General features: G+C 38.8%; 1 protein-coding gene across 3 annotated transcripts in view; it reads right to left on the bottom strand.

Moving 5' to 3' along the window:
• The window catches only part of MALT1 (MALT1 paracaspase), a 127,933-nt gene that overhangs the window by 45,706 nt on the left and 69,543 nt on the right, over positions 1-12,684 (bottom strand). For all 3 annotated transcript variants that reach the window (XM_038402168.1, XM_038402165.2, XM_038402167.2), the window contains exons 4-5: positions 11,809-11,959; positions 854-1,032 (exon numbers count right to left, since the gene is read on the bottom strand). In XM_038402168.1, coding sequence (XP_038258096.1) covers positions 854-1,032; positions 11,809-11,959 — 330 coding nt within the window. The remainder of the gene's footprint in view (positions 1-853; positions 1,033-11,808; positions 11,960-12,684) is intronic.

Genomic DNA, 12,684 nt, shown 5'->3' with positions numbered 1-12,684 from the left:
ACAAACTTGTTCGTCTGAGTGATTGACTGAACAAGAAGCAGGACTGAGAGGACTTGCAGGCTCTAAAATTTTACATGGTTTTCTTTTTGAATGCAGTTATTTTTTGTACACAATTATACATTCGTAAGTTCAACTTTCATGATAAAGAGATTGCACTATAGCACTTGTATTAGGTAAATTGAAAAATACTGTTTCTTTTGTTTTTACAGTGCAAATATTTGTAATAAAGAATAAACAAAGTGAGCACTGTACACTTTGTATTTTGTGTTGTAATTGAAATCAATATATTTGAAAATCTAGAAAACATCCACAAATATTTAAATAAATGGTATTCTATTATTGTTTAATCACATGATTAATTTGTTTAATCGCTTGACAACCCTACTACAAATCTATCTTGCTGATTTGAGATTAATTAAGCATGGAATACTATAGCTCAGGTGAGTTTAGAAAAATATTTGCCACATACAACATTCTCAGGTATGGCATAGAGAAAAGGTGCTGCAAAATTTAGTCCAAAATATAATCAATAAATGCATCCTGCATCTCTTTGTAGCTTCTGTTAAATTGAAGCTACTCTAGCCTGGTATACAAAAGTATCTTCCATTGCCTCCAACCAATTAATACCACCAGAGACATGGTTCCCCTAATTAAAAACTTATTTTAGAACTCTGCTCTCCAAAGTCCAAAGGGACTCAAAACTACTACGGAAATACTAGCAATGGGACACCAGAAAACTGAAAGAACACTTTTTATGCTATCTCATGGCTAAATGATTCTTATAATTTAAAGGCTCTGAGGCAAATAACTAAGATGAAGGTGGTTAAATTAGTTTAGCCTCTCAATAACTTACCTTATATACCTTTCTGTTCCCATTTGTCAACAGAAATCCGTTTCTGAACCACTGGTAATGAGGAACTGGGTTTCCAACAGCACCACACTCTAGAACCAATGTGTCCCCTACCATCAGGTTTTGTGATTGGGGCTCAATGCAGATATGTATCTTGTTTTCAGGCAAACCAACCAAGCTTCCTTAAATTTAAAAAAACAAGAAAGAAAGAAAAAGTACACGTACAAAAAGAATTCACAGAGAACCAAGCCCAAGCTTTTTTACTGTTCTGTCTTAAATAGGGGAGAGTCTGAGACAAAGAGAGGTAGAGAATGATTAGTTTGCCTTTTATTTACTTCAATTTCACCATATAAGGAGGTACCTCTCCTAGTCTCTAGATTGTGACAAACTATTATTATTAATAATGTTTATTACAGTAGCGCCTAAGGACCTTAAAATACAGTAAAAACAAACCATTAGCCTTTTCCATACAAATCAGATCATCAACAACTAGACGTGCCCCAGCTCCACTCGCACATCATCCTAACCACCTACAACAAAAATATTCTACACACAGACCCTGAACTCAGCCTGTTCCAGACTTCTGCTCAAACAGAAGGGCTTTGCAGCATGCTCTAAATAATAGCAAATTCAGATGATTTTGGAATGGAGAAAGGAGGAAGAGCAAATTAGGGACTCTGCCTCTCTAATAAAACTAAGGACTCTAAAATCTCTGTGGATCACAACTACAGCAGTATGGCATGGGAAGAGTGCCTCTTTCAGGTAGGGAGGACTCTAGATATTTAGGGCTTGGCAAGTCAAAACCAAAACTTGGACATCCACCCAAAACTCAAAGGCAGTCAGTGAGGGTTCCAGAACACCACTATCATGTGCTCTCAACAAGATAAAGCACTGAACCACTGTATTCTGTTTCATCTTCTGGTTCCAAATAGATTTAAAGTGTAATACACATATGCTGCAGTAATCTAATCTAAGTGACGGGGTGGGGATAACAATAGTGAGAGCTGCATCCTAGTGAAGGGGACACCATTTCTAGATCAGACCAAGATGAAAAGCCATCCTGGACACTACTCCTGTAAGACTGTGTAACAGTAGATAGGGGTTTAATGAGACTTAACCTTTCAATCCTTCAGGCAACTTGAAAATCTTTCTGGCCAACTACATTATATCCCAAATATATTACTCCATCCTCAGCTGAAATGAGATCCCCTCATTTTCAACAATGAGTAAACATGGAAGGCATATTTGAAAATATTCCGTCTTTGGAAAGACATGGTTCAGAAAATTAATTCCTCTTCCCATTCATGTTTTACATTCCTAAATTTAGTCATCAATAAGATAGTGGAAGGGGAACACACACAAGTAGGCTTACTTTCAAAGCCAGTTTTAATACCTTGCTGTTCATCACACACAGGGCCAAATGCAACAAGCCTTCCATGAATAAAATTCCACTGATTTTAGTGAGAGTTCTGCACAAAGGACTTGAAAGACTGAGCCATTACACTACAGTATGTTTACTGCTATTCTGTCTACATAGCACCAATGAAGACTGTTACCAGTCTATACACTATCCAATTTAAACCAATGTTTTAAAAAATGACTTGTGATTTTGGGTCCCTTTATATTTGGTTGACAGGATCTGATTTCCAGAAAGTTCCATTCCTCCACTCTCTGAAAACCAGGCCTCTTTAAGGCATTTAAAGTTGTAGGCATCCAAAAATTGAGGCACCCAAAAATTACTAGTCAGTTCTTAAAATCTTGGCACTTAGTGATTACACATTTTCCAGCTTCACTATATTTCCCGTCTCACTCACTTTTTGATGTTCCTCTCATCTAAACAACAGTAGACAAAACTACAATATCACTACACAAACTGGTTAGCGACATTGCCCGAAAAATGAACTTGTTGGAACAATCAACACCATAAGACCAATTGCCTTTGGCAACAAAGATTAAGACTGACATAAGTAAAAAAGCAATAAAATCATTATCTCACAATCCAAATGGGAAAAGAGGGGTAACATAACAGAGTTCATTTAATACAATTGTGATAATGATCTTCATACTGGAAAATGGTTGATATATATTCGTCAGTTATCAGTTCCTACAAAAGTGAGGCAGGAAAGTATTATTTTGGCTCCATATGTAACAAAATTGATTTATTCAATTTATGGGCCAGATTCTCACTTGGTATCACCACCGAAGTCAATAAAGCTGCACCACTTTACACCAGCTGAGGATCTGGTCCATTATTCATAGTAGTCCAAACTGAACTCTCTCTTTCTGTGTTAATATATACAGAGAAAAGACAGAAAAGTTAACATTACAAACAACAGATAATCACTCTCTCCTCTAGGGTCCAGCATGCACTGCTGGAGGATTGGAAAACCAATCCTCCTTTTATCCAGATTTTTCTTTGCAATTCATATTGGAAATAATACTGTTAAGGACCTGATTTTAAATACTTTCTGCAAGCTTCTCAGCACCCTTAGCTCCTGTTGAAGTCACTAGAAGGTTTAAGGGACTTAGTACATTGTAGATGCAGCTCTGCATCTCCCACAATTGGGATCAGTAGTATATGTTGCCAACATATAACTTTCTGTATGCTTTTATGTATATATTTTATCAACTGCAGCTATACCTGTTAAAGGATTCTTAAAGTGAGATTTAGGTAGAAGATTTCACTGAGGACGTGCTCAGCATCTAAAAAGAAGGGTACCACCACTGAAATGTCTCCTATAAGTTCTGTTTACCTGAACACATAACACTCTATTTAATAGCGTTAGTTGACAACTCCCAACAATGTTATAAGCCCCAGTACCACTTTGTGATCTATTATAGGACAAAAAGAAAAGGAGTACTTGTGGCCCCTTAGAGACTAACAAATTTATCTGAGCATAAGCTTTCGTGAGCTACAGCTCACTTCAGGACAGTAATTCAACTACGGAATATTCAAGGCTGAATGCTCTTCTGTAGGAAGCTCCTCCAGTGTTATGAATTAAATGCTCATGATGTACTGCCACCACAGCATGCAGGGATTAGCATCTTAATTCTGAAAATTTGACAGCTGCTGTTACTGTTTGCCACAGAAACCGGCTGCAGTTCAGATTCCGACCCTTTTTGGTGCCCCCAAAGTATATTTTCGGTGCAGTGGAGTATATTATGCTTTAAGGATATGCTACTGCTGGCTTTATTTGCTGGTTCTGACTTTCAATGAAACAAGAGTAAGCATTACCAACATAAAATATTTTGATCACAGGGAAACCAAACATAGGATTTTGTTTTTGCCAGTTAAAAACAAAAAAACCCTAATCCAGGACACAACTTGCCTGCTTGCCTACATTGTTGTGGTTCAGATAAAATGAAATCCAGATTCAAACAACTCTGGGTTTATTTTTGCAAGACCCCAAAACCTAGCTGACATGGTTTTATATAACCAAAACCGAGTCTTCCTGTTTCATCTTCAATACTTATTTGACATATTTATATATTAGATGCTTCTTAGCACAAAGCTATTATCTGAAAGACATTTAAAACTGAAGAGAGGGATTTAAAAATTAAATGGTTAACAATGTGGCTACCCAAGAAATCCATTCTGTAGATTTCAGGATTAGTGGTTTAAATATAAAGCAATGGAAGTTACACTTTTGGACTATTTACTTATACCCCCTTCACTCTCTCAATGTAGGCTTGCCATTCAAGTTACAGGGAGCTCTGCACACTTGCAACAAAAATCAACCCAATAGTTGGTACGCTACAAGGTAATCATTTTACCACTTCACCAGAATTGCCAGATTACACTAGCATCAACTTTTAATGAAAACTAAATGCCTTAGTGTCTCATAAAAATGTGCAACAACCCTTTGCTAGTTTAATTAAGGTGTACAAGCATATACACACCAAAGTTAACCAGAAGATAGCACACTCAAGGCCTTCTGTTTATCAGTCATATACCCACACTGGAATTACAGAGGGAGCCCACTTCCTTTACGCCAGATACAAAATTCAAAGTGGTCCAAAACTCCTGCAGAGGGACCCAATACACAGCAGTAGCTACTAAGAATGGTGATTGTGAAGAGTTGCATGGCAGCCCCTGACCTGCCTGCAGGGATGTGCATGCATGAACTAAATTCCTCTCACCACCAGTTTATTTTGCTGCAGATGGCTAGAAGTGAAAATTTTAGGGGGTTACAGTGAAACTGCAATATTGTCACCAAGTTTAGCGTGTCAATATTTCTTTAATTCAAATAGTCAAGTTTGACAGTGAATCCATTAACAACAACAGAATTAATGGGCTCTTCTATAGTACTAGAAGTGCTTTATAAACACCACTCACCTCTTTGTTCTAACTCCTAGATAAAATTTCTTCCTAAACAAAACTGTGTTCACAAATATATTAATATAGAAACTGATAAAATATTGAGATTAAATACATTTCTACTGTATATACAGAAGCAACTTCACTGTGAGGAATTTAAATATGCATGGGATGTCTGGTAAAATTAAAACACAACAAAAAAAAACCCATGGTAGCAAGTGCAGACTTTCCCAGAAAGAATACATCATGAAGCTTTTGTGGTCACTCATGTCATGCTGATAATAGCTCATCTTAATTAATTAGCCTCTTACAGTTTATATGGCAAATTCCACATTCTCTGTATGTGTATATATCTTCTTACTATATGTTCCATTCAGTGCATCCGATGAAGTGGGATGTAGCCCACGAAAGTTTATGCTCCAATAAATTTGTTAGTCTCGAAGGTGCCACAAGGACTCCTGGATACAGACTAACCAGCTGCTACTCTGAAACCTGTCATATCAATGTGTTTAGATTAAAAATCCAGAATATGCAGACACATGTTGGCATCTAACCTGACAATCATTTGTGGATTAAGGGCTCATAACAATATGTATTGTATGCATTGACTCCCTTTGACCCATACTACAATGTCTGAGCAACACAGTGTGTACAGCACGCTGTATTTCAGAGATCCTACAACATATATGCTCGAGCCAGAGATGAGAGTTAAAGACTAACTAGAAGCTTCAACTAATTTTCACATTTTTGGAGGAATTAAGTCAGAACCTCCAATTTCTTTCCTTAAGGTGATCTGCAAAGGAAAATAAAAATTGCCCTCTTTGAATAGCAGTTGAGTACTCCATCGAAATCTCTTATGGGCATCCCTGAAAAAAGATTGAAAGAAAGGCCCAAGTCCTAGTATTCTGCATTTGAAAGTCAGATATCATCTACCCTGATTTTCCAGGAAGCTGATTAATAGCTAGAAAGCAAACAAGATTATGGCTTTCTGGGTGCAAAGGAGGTAGCACTGGCTGAAAATTTACTGACAACTGTTTTCCATCAGAAAGTATCAATTTGACAAAACAAACATTTCTGGGAACTGTGAAGAGGCACACTCACTTTGGTGGACAGGAGACTAACGAGCCCAGTTTATCCTTAACAAGGCACAACTGTAAGGCTTGTTCTGCATGGATTGGGCGGATGTGGGGGGAAGAGCTTAAAAACGGAAAACCTGTTGCAAGAAGGCTGCTATACTTCAGAGATTGCTGACCACAGACACAAATCAGCCGAGAGAGATACTTGCAGGCCTTAGCCACCCCTGAAACTGCGTGGGCCAGCAGATAAGCCAGATGCCCCAAGAGGAGGTACTGGAGGTAGATCAGTGGATAAGCCAAGCCCCAAAGGGCTGACCCCAGAAAGACTACCTGACTAGAGACAGGCAAGCTTTGCCTTTCTTTTCCACATGATTTCCCTTTCTCACGCAAGGGAAAGAGAGAAATGGACCTCTCTTTTGTTTGGAGAACCCCTCATGTGGTACAATCAGGGGGAGAGCATTATAAGGGATCTGGTCTAGACTCAGGGAATCCCCAACCTCCACAGAAATGTATTAACTTCCTGTGAAAATTTTGATGAAATTATCAAAACATTTTCTTTTGACAGGTTTCAGAGTAGCGGCCGTGTTAGTCTGTATTCGCAAAAAGAAAAGGAGTACTTGTGGCACCTTAGAGACTAACAAAAGCTTATGCTCAAATAAATGGTAGTCTCTAAGGTGCCACAAGTACTCCTTTTCTATTTTCTTTTGAGATAATATAAACAAAAGATCAACAAGTTTCCTTTTAATAAAGTAAAAATGAAATATTTTTGTAATATTTAATTCCATAATAATTTCAAATATTGACTTTGTCGTGATTGGGGATAAAACCAAAGTTTAAAAATCTCAGAATTTCCTGTAGGATAGAACCTCTGAAAGGAGGTGAAACTCAAACAATTGTGATGAGAAGAAATTTTTAGGCAAATTGTTTTTATTAACTCCTCAGATGCCTGACAAACAATCAGTTTAGAAAGCTCCCCCTTGTGCTCTTAGAACTCCAGTAAAAAGAGACGGTAGGACTGGCTATTCTTGAAACTCGATTGGGGGGAAAAAAGGGGGGGCATTTTACCCCTGTAAAAGCCATACAGGGATTCAGGCTTTCTTTATATGCCAAAAGGAAATAAAACAACACAAAGTAGGATTTCTCTTTTTCAGATTACCTTTGAAGACCAGAGCGACTAACACTGAGGATTCTCCATTGCACAGGTTGTGAGCAACCCCGACATGGACCCTCACAGTCAGTCAGTCTCCCCTTTGCATAGGGGAAAAAAAACCCCAAAACCATCCATAACATTCAGGACCATTGTCAAGGGACTCCCAATAGCTGTGGAGGAGGACTGGTTTCCCCTTAGTCTGTACATTCTATTACTTTTTATTATCTCCCCATGCAAAGCTCACTGTGGGGGAAGGAAATGAGTTACTGTAAAGGCTGGCAGGCTTAACATTCAGCTTTCACCACTGGTCAACTTAAAATTTGCTAAGCCTATTGCTAGTGTTATTGAACTGCAGAAACACACACCTCTGTGAGGAAGTCACACTGACAATTTAGTACTTTATATCAGCTTGCAGTGGTTTGTTGTTTCAGACACTTTGCTTGCAGAGTTCTGTCACCTCTTGACCTAACAGACATCTGTACGTTTCCAAGTTCTTTGGCTTGGTACAGATTTAAACTATGTCTCCCCGTGTGTGGATGATGGGAGGCAAAACAGTTGTACCACACATGCTTCAAATTCTAGAGTCATAACCAGCGTTCATTTTCTGCAGCTGCAGAAATTACCATTTATCCTACGTCCCACAAAATCCAAGTCAAATTGCTTCTCTAACTAGTCAAAGAATTAGTAAGGGTTAGCATCAGTTGTAAACAGAGGGATTCAAAGCCTCCTTCCTGGGTGTTTATGTCCTGATTGCTCAACAAATAAAAGTAGTAGGAGTGCAGCAAACATGCCAACCCAGGGCCACTGAGAGTTGCTGCCTTCTTCTTTGGGTTCATTATTTCTTATTTAAATTTAATCAGAGCCCAATGGATGGCACCCCAGTTGCTTAGCTTAAGATAAAGAAATGGTGCAAGGTTTGTCCTTTCTACCCTCCAGTGAAGCAGGGTTAGGGGGATGGATGGAAAACACTTCTTAGGTAAAGTTGCGAGCGGAGGTTTTCAAAAAGGCCTAAGGAAATCAGGTGTCCAACTCCCATTAGGGATGTAAATAACATTTCAAAAAAGTAAACGTTTAAAGTATTAAAATTGTACCATTTAAACGTTTAACTGTTAGGCTCTGCTGCCTCCCCAGATGCCAAGGATCTCGGCTGCCACCCCAGTGCCTAGAGACTCCACTCACTGCTGGGCCCATGTTTTCAGTCCTGGCTGCCGTCCCAGGGTCCCAGATCCCACCCCGGGGCCGGTGGCAGGCATGGGGCCAGTGGTGGGCAGGACCCGTGGCACGGGGAGAGGCAGCAGCCATGACCCGGGGAATGGGGGGCAGCCAGAGTTTAAATGTTAACCGGAATACCTTACCGATAAGACGGTTAATTGGTTAACATCCCTAACTCGTATTAGCCTTTGAAAATGCCAGCTGGCAAGTATAAAGGCCACATATATACTGAGTAAAGTCACTATATAAGCACATGGTATTATATAAGGAAAGCTGAATCAAGATCCTACTGGATTCCAGCACCACAGCGTTTAGACTTCTTCCCAGCCTCATAGGCTCAGTTTGTTGCCTCATTATATCTTACAATGTCTGGAAAACACTAAAGGCACTAAAAGCTAGCCACCCCCCTCCTCTCACAGGCTTCTTGCTTTACACACATATATGTCTGTTAAATAAAACTTCATTGTGATTTTAATTTCGTCAGAGAGGGGGAAAGAGGAGAAGAGAATGTTAATGTTTTGTTGCCAATGCGATACAGTGTATTGCTTTCTATTTGTATCTATCCAGGCTTGGCAGAATTCAGTTTGTTTTTTTTTTAATAATTTCAATGGCTATATCAATGTTTATTTGTAAGCTTTTTTATTTTTATCTACCTTAATTTTCATAGTTCTGCAAAAATTATGGGGTTTTAAGCATTTTTTCATCAATTTAAATGTTCATAGTTCCAGGAAATTGGGGGAGGTAAGATAATTATTTAATTACAGTAGATGTTGAGATTCAAAAAGTTTAAGCTTTATATTCCTCCTGGCCATAGGAAAAAATCCTTTCACCTGTAAAGGATTAAGAAGCTAAAGATAGCCTCGCTGGCACCTGACCAAAATGACCAATGAGGAGACAAGATACTTTCAAAGATGGAGGGGGGAAGACAAAGGATTCTCTCTGTCTGTGTGTTGCTTTTGCCAGGATCAGAGCAGGAATGCAGGTCAGAAATCCTGTAAAGAGTTAATAAGCAATCTAGTTAGAGATGTGTTAGATTTTGTTTTGTTTAAATGGCTGATAAAATAAGTTGTGCTGAATGGAATGTATATTCCTGTTTTTGTGTCTTTTTGTAACTTAAAGTTTTGCCTAGAGGGATTGTGATTACCCTGTAAGGTATTTACCATCCTGATTTTACAGAGATGATTCTTTTACTTTTTCTCCAATTAAAATTCTTCTTCTAAGAACCTGATTGCTTTTTCATTGTTCTTAAGATCCAAGGGTTGGGTCTGTGGTCACTTATGCAAATTGGTGAGGATTTTTATCAAGCCTTCCCTAGGAAAGGGGGCATAGGGTTTGGGAGGATTTTGGGGGGGGAAGACGTTGCCAACTGGGCTCTTTCCCTGTTATATATTTGTTAGATGCTTGGTGGTGGCAGCAATAAAGTCCAGGGGCAAAAGGTAAAATAGTTTGTACCTTGGGGAAATTTTAACCTAAGCGGGTAAAAATAAGCTTACGGGGTTGTTCATGCAGGTCCCCACATCTGTACCCTAAAGTTCAGAATGAGGAAGGAACCTTGACAATATATATATCCATTGCCCTTTAATTGTCAGAACTCGTGTTTCTTAGGTGAAACACCTGTGTTGTTTTTTGGGGTTTTTTTGGGTGGGGGGGCAGTTAGTTTCTCTCTGCACTTTTACTAAATAGCCATGACCCAATCCACGGTCTAAGGGAGCCAATGTTACAATCAGGATGATTTAAGACTGTTAAAAAATAGCTGCACTTTTGGTGAGGAGGGAGAAGACAATTGTTCAGAAAATATCAAATTGAGTAATTCTTTAATTTCGGATGTTAAAAAGTCTCTGTTTTAGCATTAGTCCTTGCAACATTAGTAAGAGTTTGATCAGTGTTCCCTACACTCTTCTCTTGCCTGGAGTAACAGTATAAGCAGAACACTCCTGTAGTTCAAAAAGCCTACACCAAAGCACCGCCTATGAGTTGCATAATAAAGTAAAATAAATTCTCTCTTTACAGATTGAAGACGATTTGCTTGCTTTTTTAACTTTGCACATTTCACCTCATCAGTAGCTCGGAGAAATGCCAAAACTTCTCACCAAGGCTGTTAATAAACAGTAAAAACGTTGCTATTTGTTACAGATGAACAACTTTCATTACAAAAGTTCTACGGATTACCCTACCAAAATAACCACCAAAACCACACAGCCTCTGAAACTGGAAGCAATGAATGGTGTTAGTACAATAAGGCCTATGGAGTGGACTGCAAATAAGAGAGAGCCTGCACACTCTCCTCAACTTTGGTACCAACTAAATGGATACAAGTGAGCAGATTTTAATCTTTGCATCTTAGTTTTCTCTTCCCCTTTATTTATTCCTTTCTTCCTGCATTCTTGTTTTCCATATTAACATTACATACTTTATACATGATTTTCCTACCACAGGTAAACATGAACCATATCTGTGACTTACCTGAATATCTATCATTAGTGTAATTAACTGTTAAGTTGTAAACTTACAAGAATTCTAGTCACACAGAAAACACTAACTTTATTTTACTCAGTTTATAAAATAGACAAACACTGGATGCAAAAAAATACTCATCTACATTGTCACACTTTTTTTTTTTTTTTTTTTTAAACTTACCACTCCACACATATCAGTTTATATTCTCTAAGTGCTGTGTGTTAGGACTAGTTCACAAGTTAATGTCCCTCTCAATTTCTCTACTGCTCTTGAGAGGGCGTAGAAACTGTTTTCGATCTATGCTTGGTGCAGCACATGTCTGCTGATGTGCCAGCACACTATGCTGAAGCCTGGCAGGCACATTGGGTGGGATGGAGTCAAGACTACACCTATTCTTCTCCCATTCCCACCTACTTGGAAGGGCGGGGCGGGGGGGACAACAATATATAGCTAGCTCTGCAGAACCCGTTTTCCCTCCGTCTCTATATGCCGTGATATGGGTAGCCAGCACAAGGCAGTGAGGCATAAAACACCCGCTTCGCTAACTTGTGTAATCATGAGTGCTGGGCCATAATCTGGGCTTTAGCTAATTAAGTCGTTACAGCAAGTCAAAGACACTTTCACAGCAGATTGAATTTGTCAGATGCGTATTTACTTTAAGCCTACTGAATTATGATCTGGTTCCTTGTCCCCATCCCCAGATCCGAACAGAGGGGACCCATTGTGAAAGGCATTTTCAACTCACCATAAGACGCTCCCTGGAGATCACAAACGTCCAGTTGTGCCCACCGACTGAACACAAAGGAAGAATCGCTGTTCACTCGACAGATGTAAAACCCAGAATCGTTTACACTCACTGGATTAAAAATCAACTCTGGGGAAGTCCCATGTGGAACCTGTGTTATATATGAGCCACAGAAAAACTTAACTTAGACTGACTGGTGCTGGTTTGGAGTAAACATTAGAAAATTTGTTTCTAGCAAGGACAGTACTCCTGACTACTATCACATTTTCTTAAAGCCTATTTCAAACTGTCAGAAGAGACAAATCATGTCCTCAGCCTTTAACATCTTAAAGACAAAATTCAAGGACAGATTGGTGTTGCTGCTATTAAACAAGTGCACAAATTTCAGGAACTTCAATTCTGAATCTTTATCCTTCCACAAATAGCTGGATGGGATTCCCAAAGCATTATCCCAGTTAGCATTCATGTTATATCAGTATTGTCATAAGCAGACATATCCAACTCTAAACTGGAAACTGTTAGAATTGTTTTTGGGAGGTGCAGCAAAAGACTATACATGAAAATAAATTTACCTTTAACAGATAAGAATCAAAACTGTATAGTAAATAGTGCATTTATTATACACATTTCAGTAACATGGAGACAATCTCTATCTGGATCAAACTAATTTAACATGTTGCTGAAGGCCTAAAAGTGATCTAACATTAGATCTTAAAATGGACTTTAATATCATTGCTAATGTAGGAGTTCATCAATAGGCATTCCTCTTACAGGAAGATACACCTGGATAAGGGGTGGGGTGGGAGGCATTAGAGAAAAGTTGTGTTCCTTTTTAACTGGGGAATGCTACTCAGGCTATAGGAATACGGGGCGGGT

This window comes from Dermochelys coriacea, chromosome 5 (assembly GCF_009764565.3).
Source record: "Dermochelys coriacea isolate rDerCor1 chromosome 5, rDerCor1.pri.v4, whole genome shotgun sequence".
Taxonomy (NCBI): Eukaryota; Metazoa; Chordata; order Testudines; family Dermochelyidae; genus Dermochelys; species Dermochelys coriacea.
This window is presented reverse-complemented; position numbering and strand designations above follow the sequence as displayed.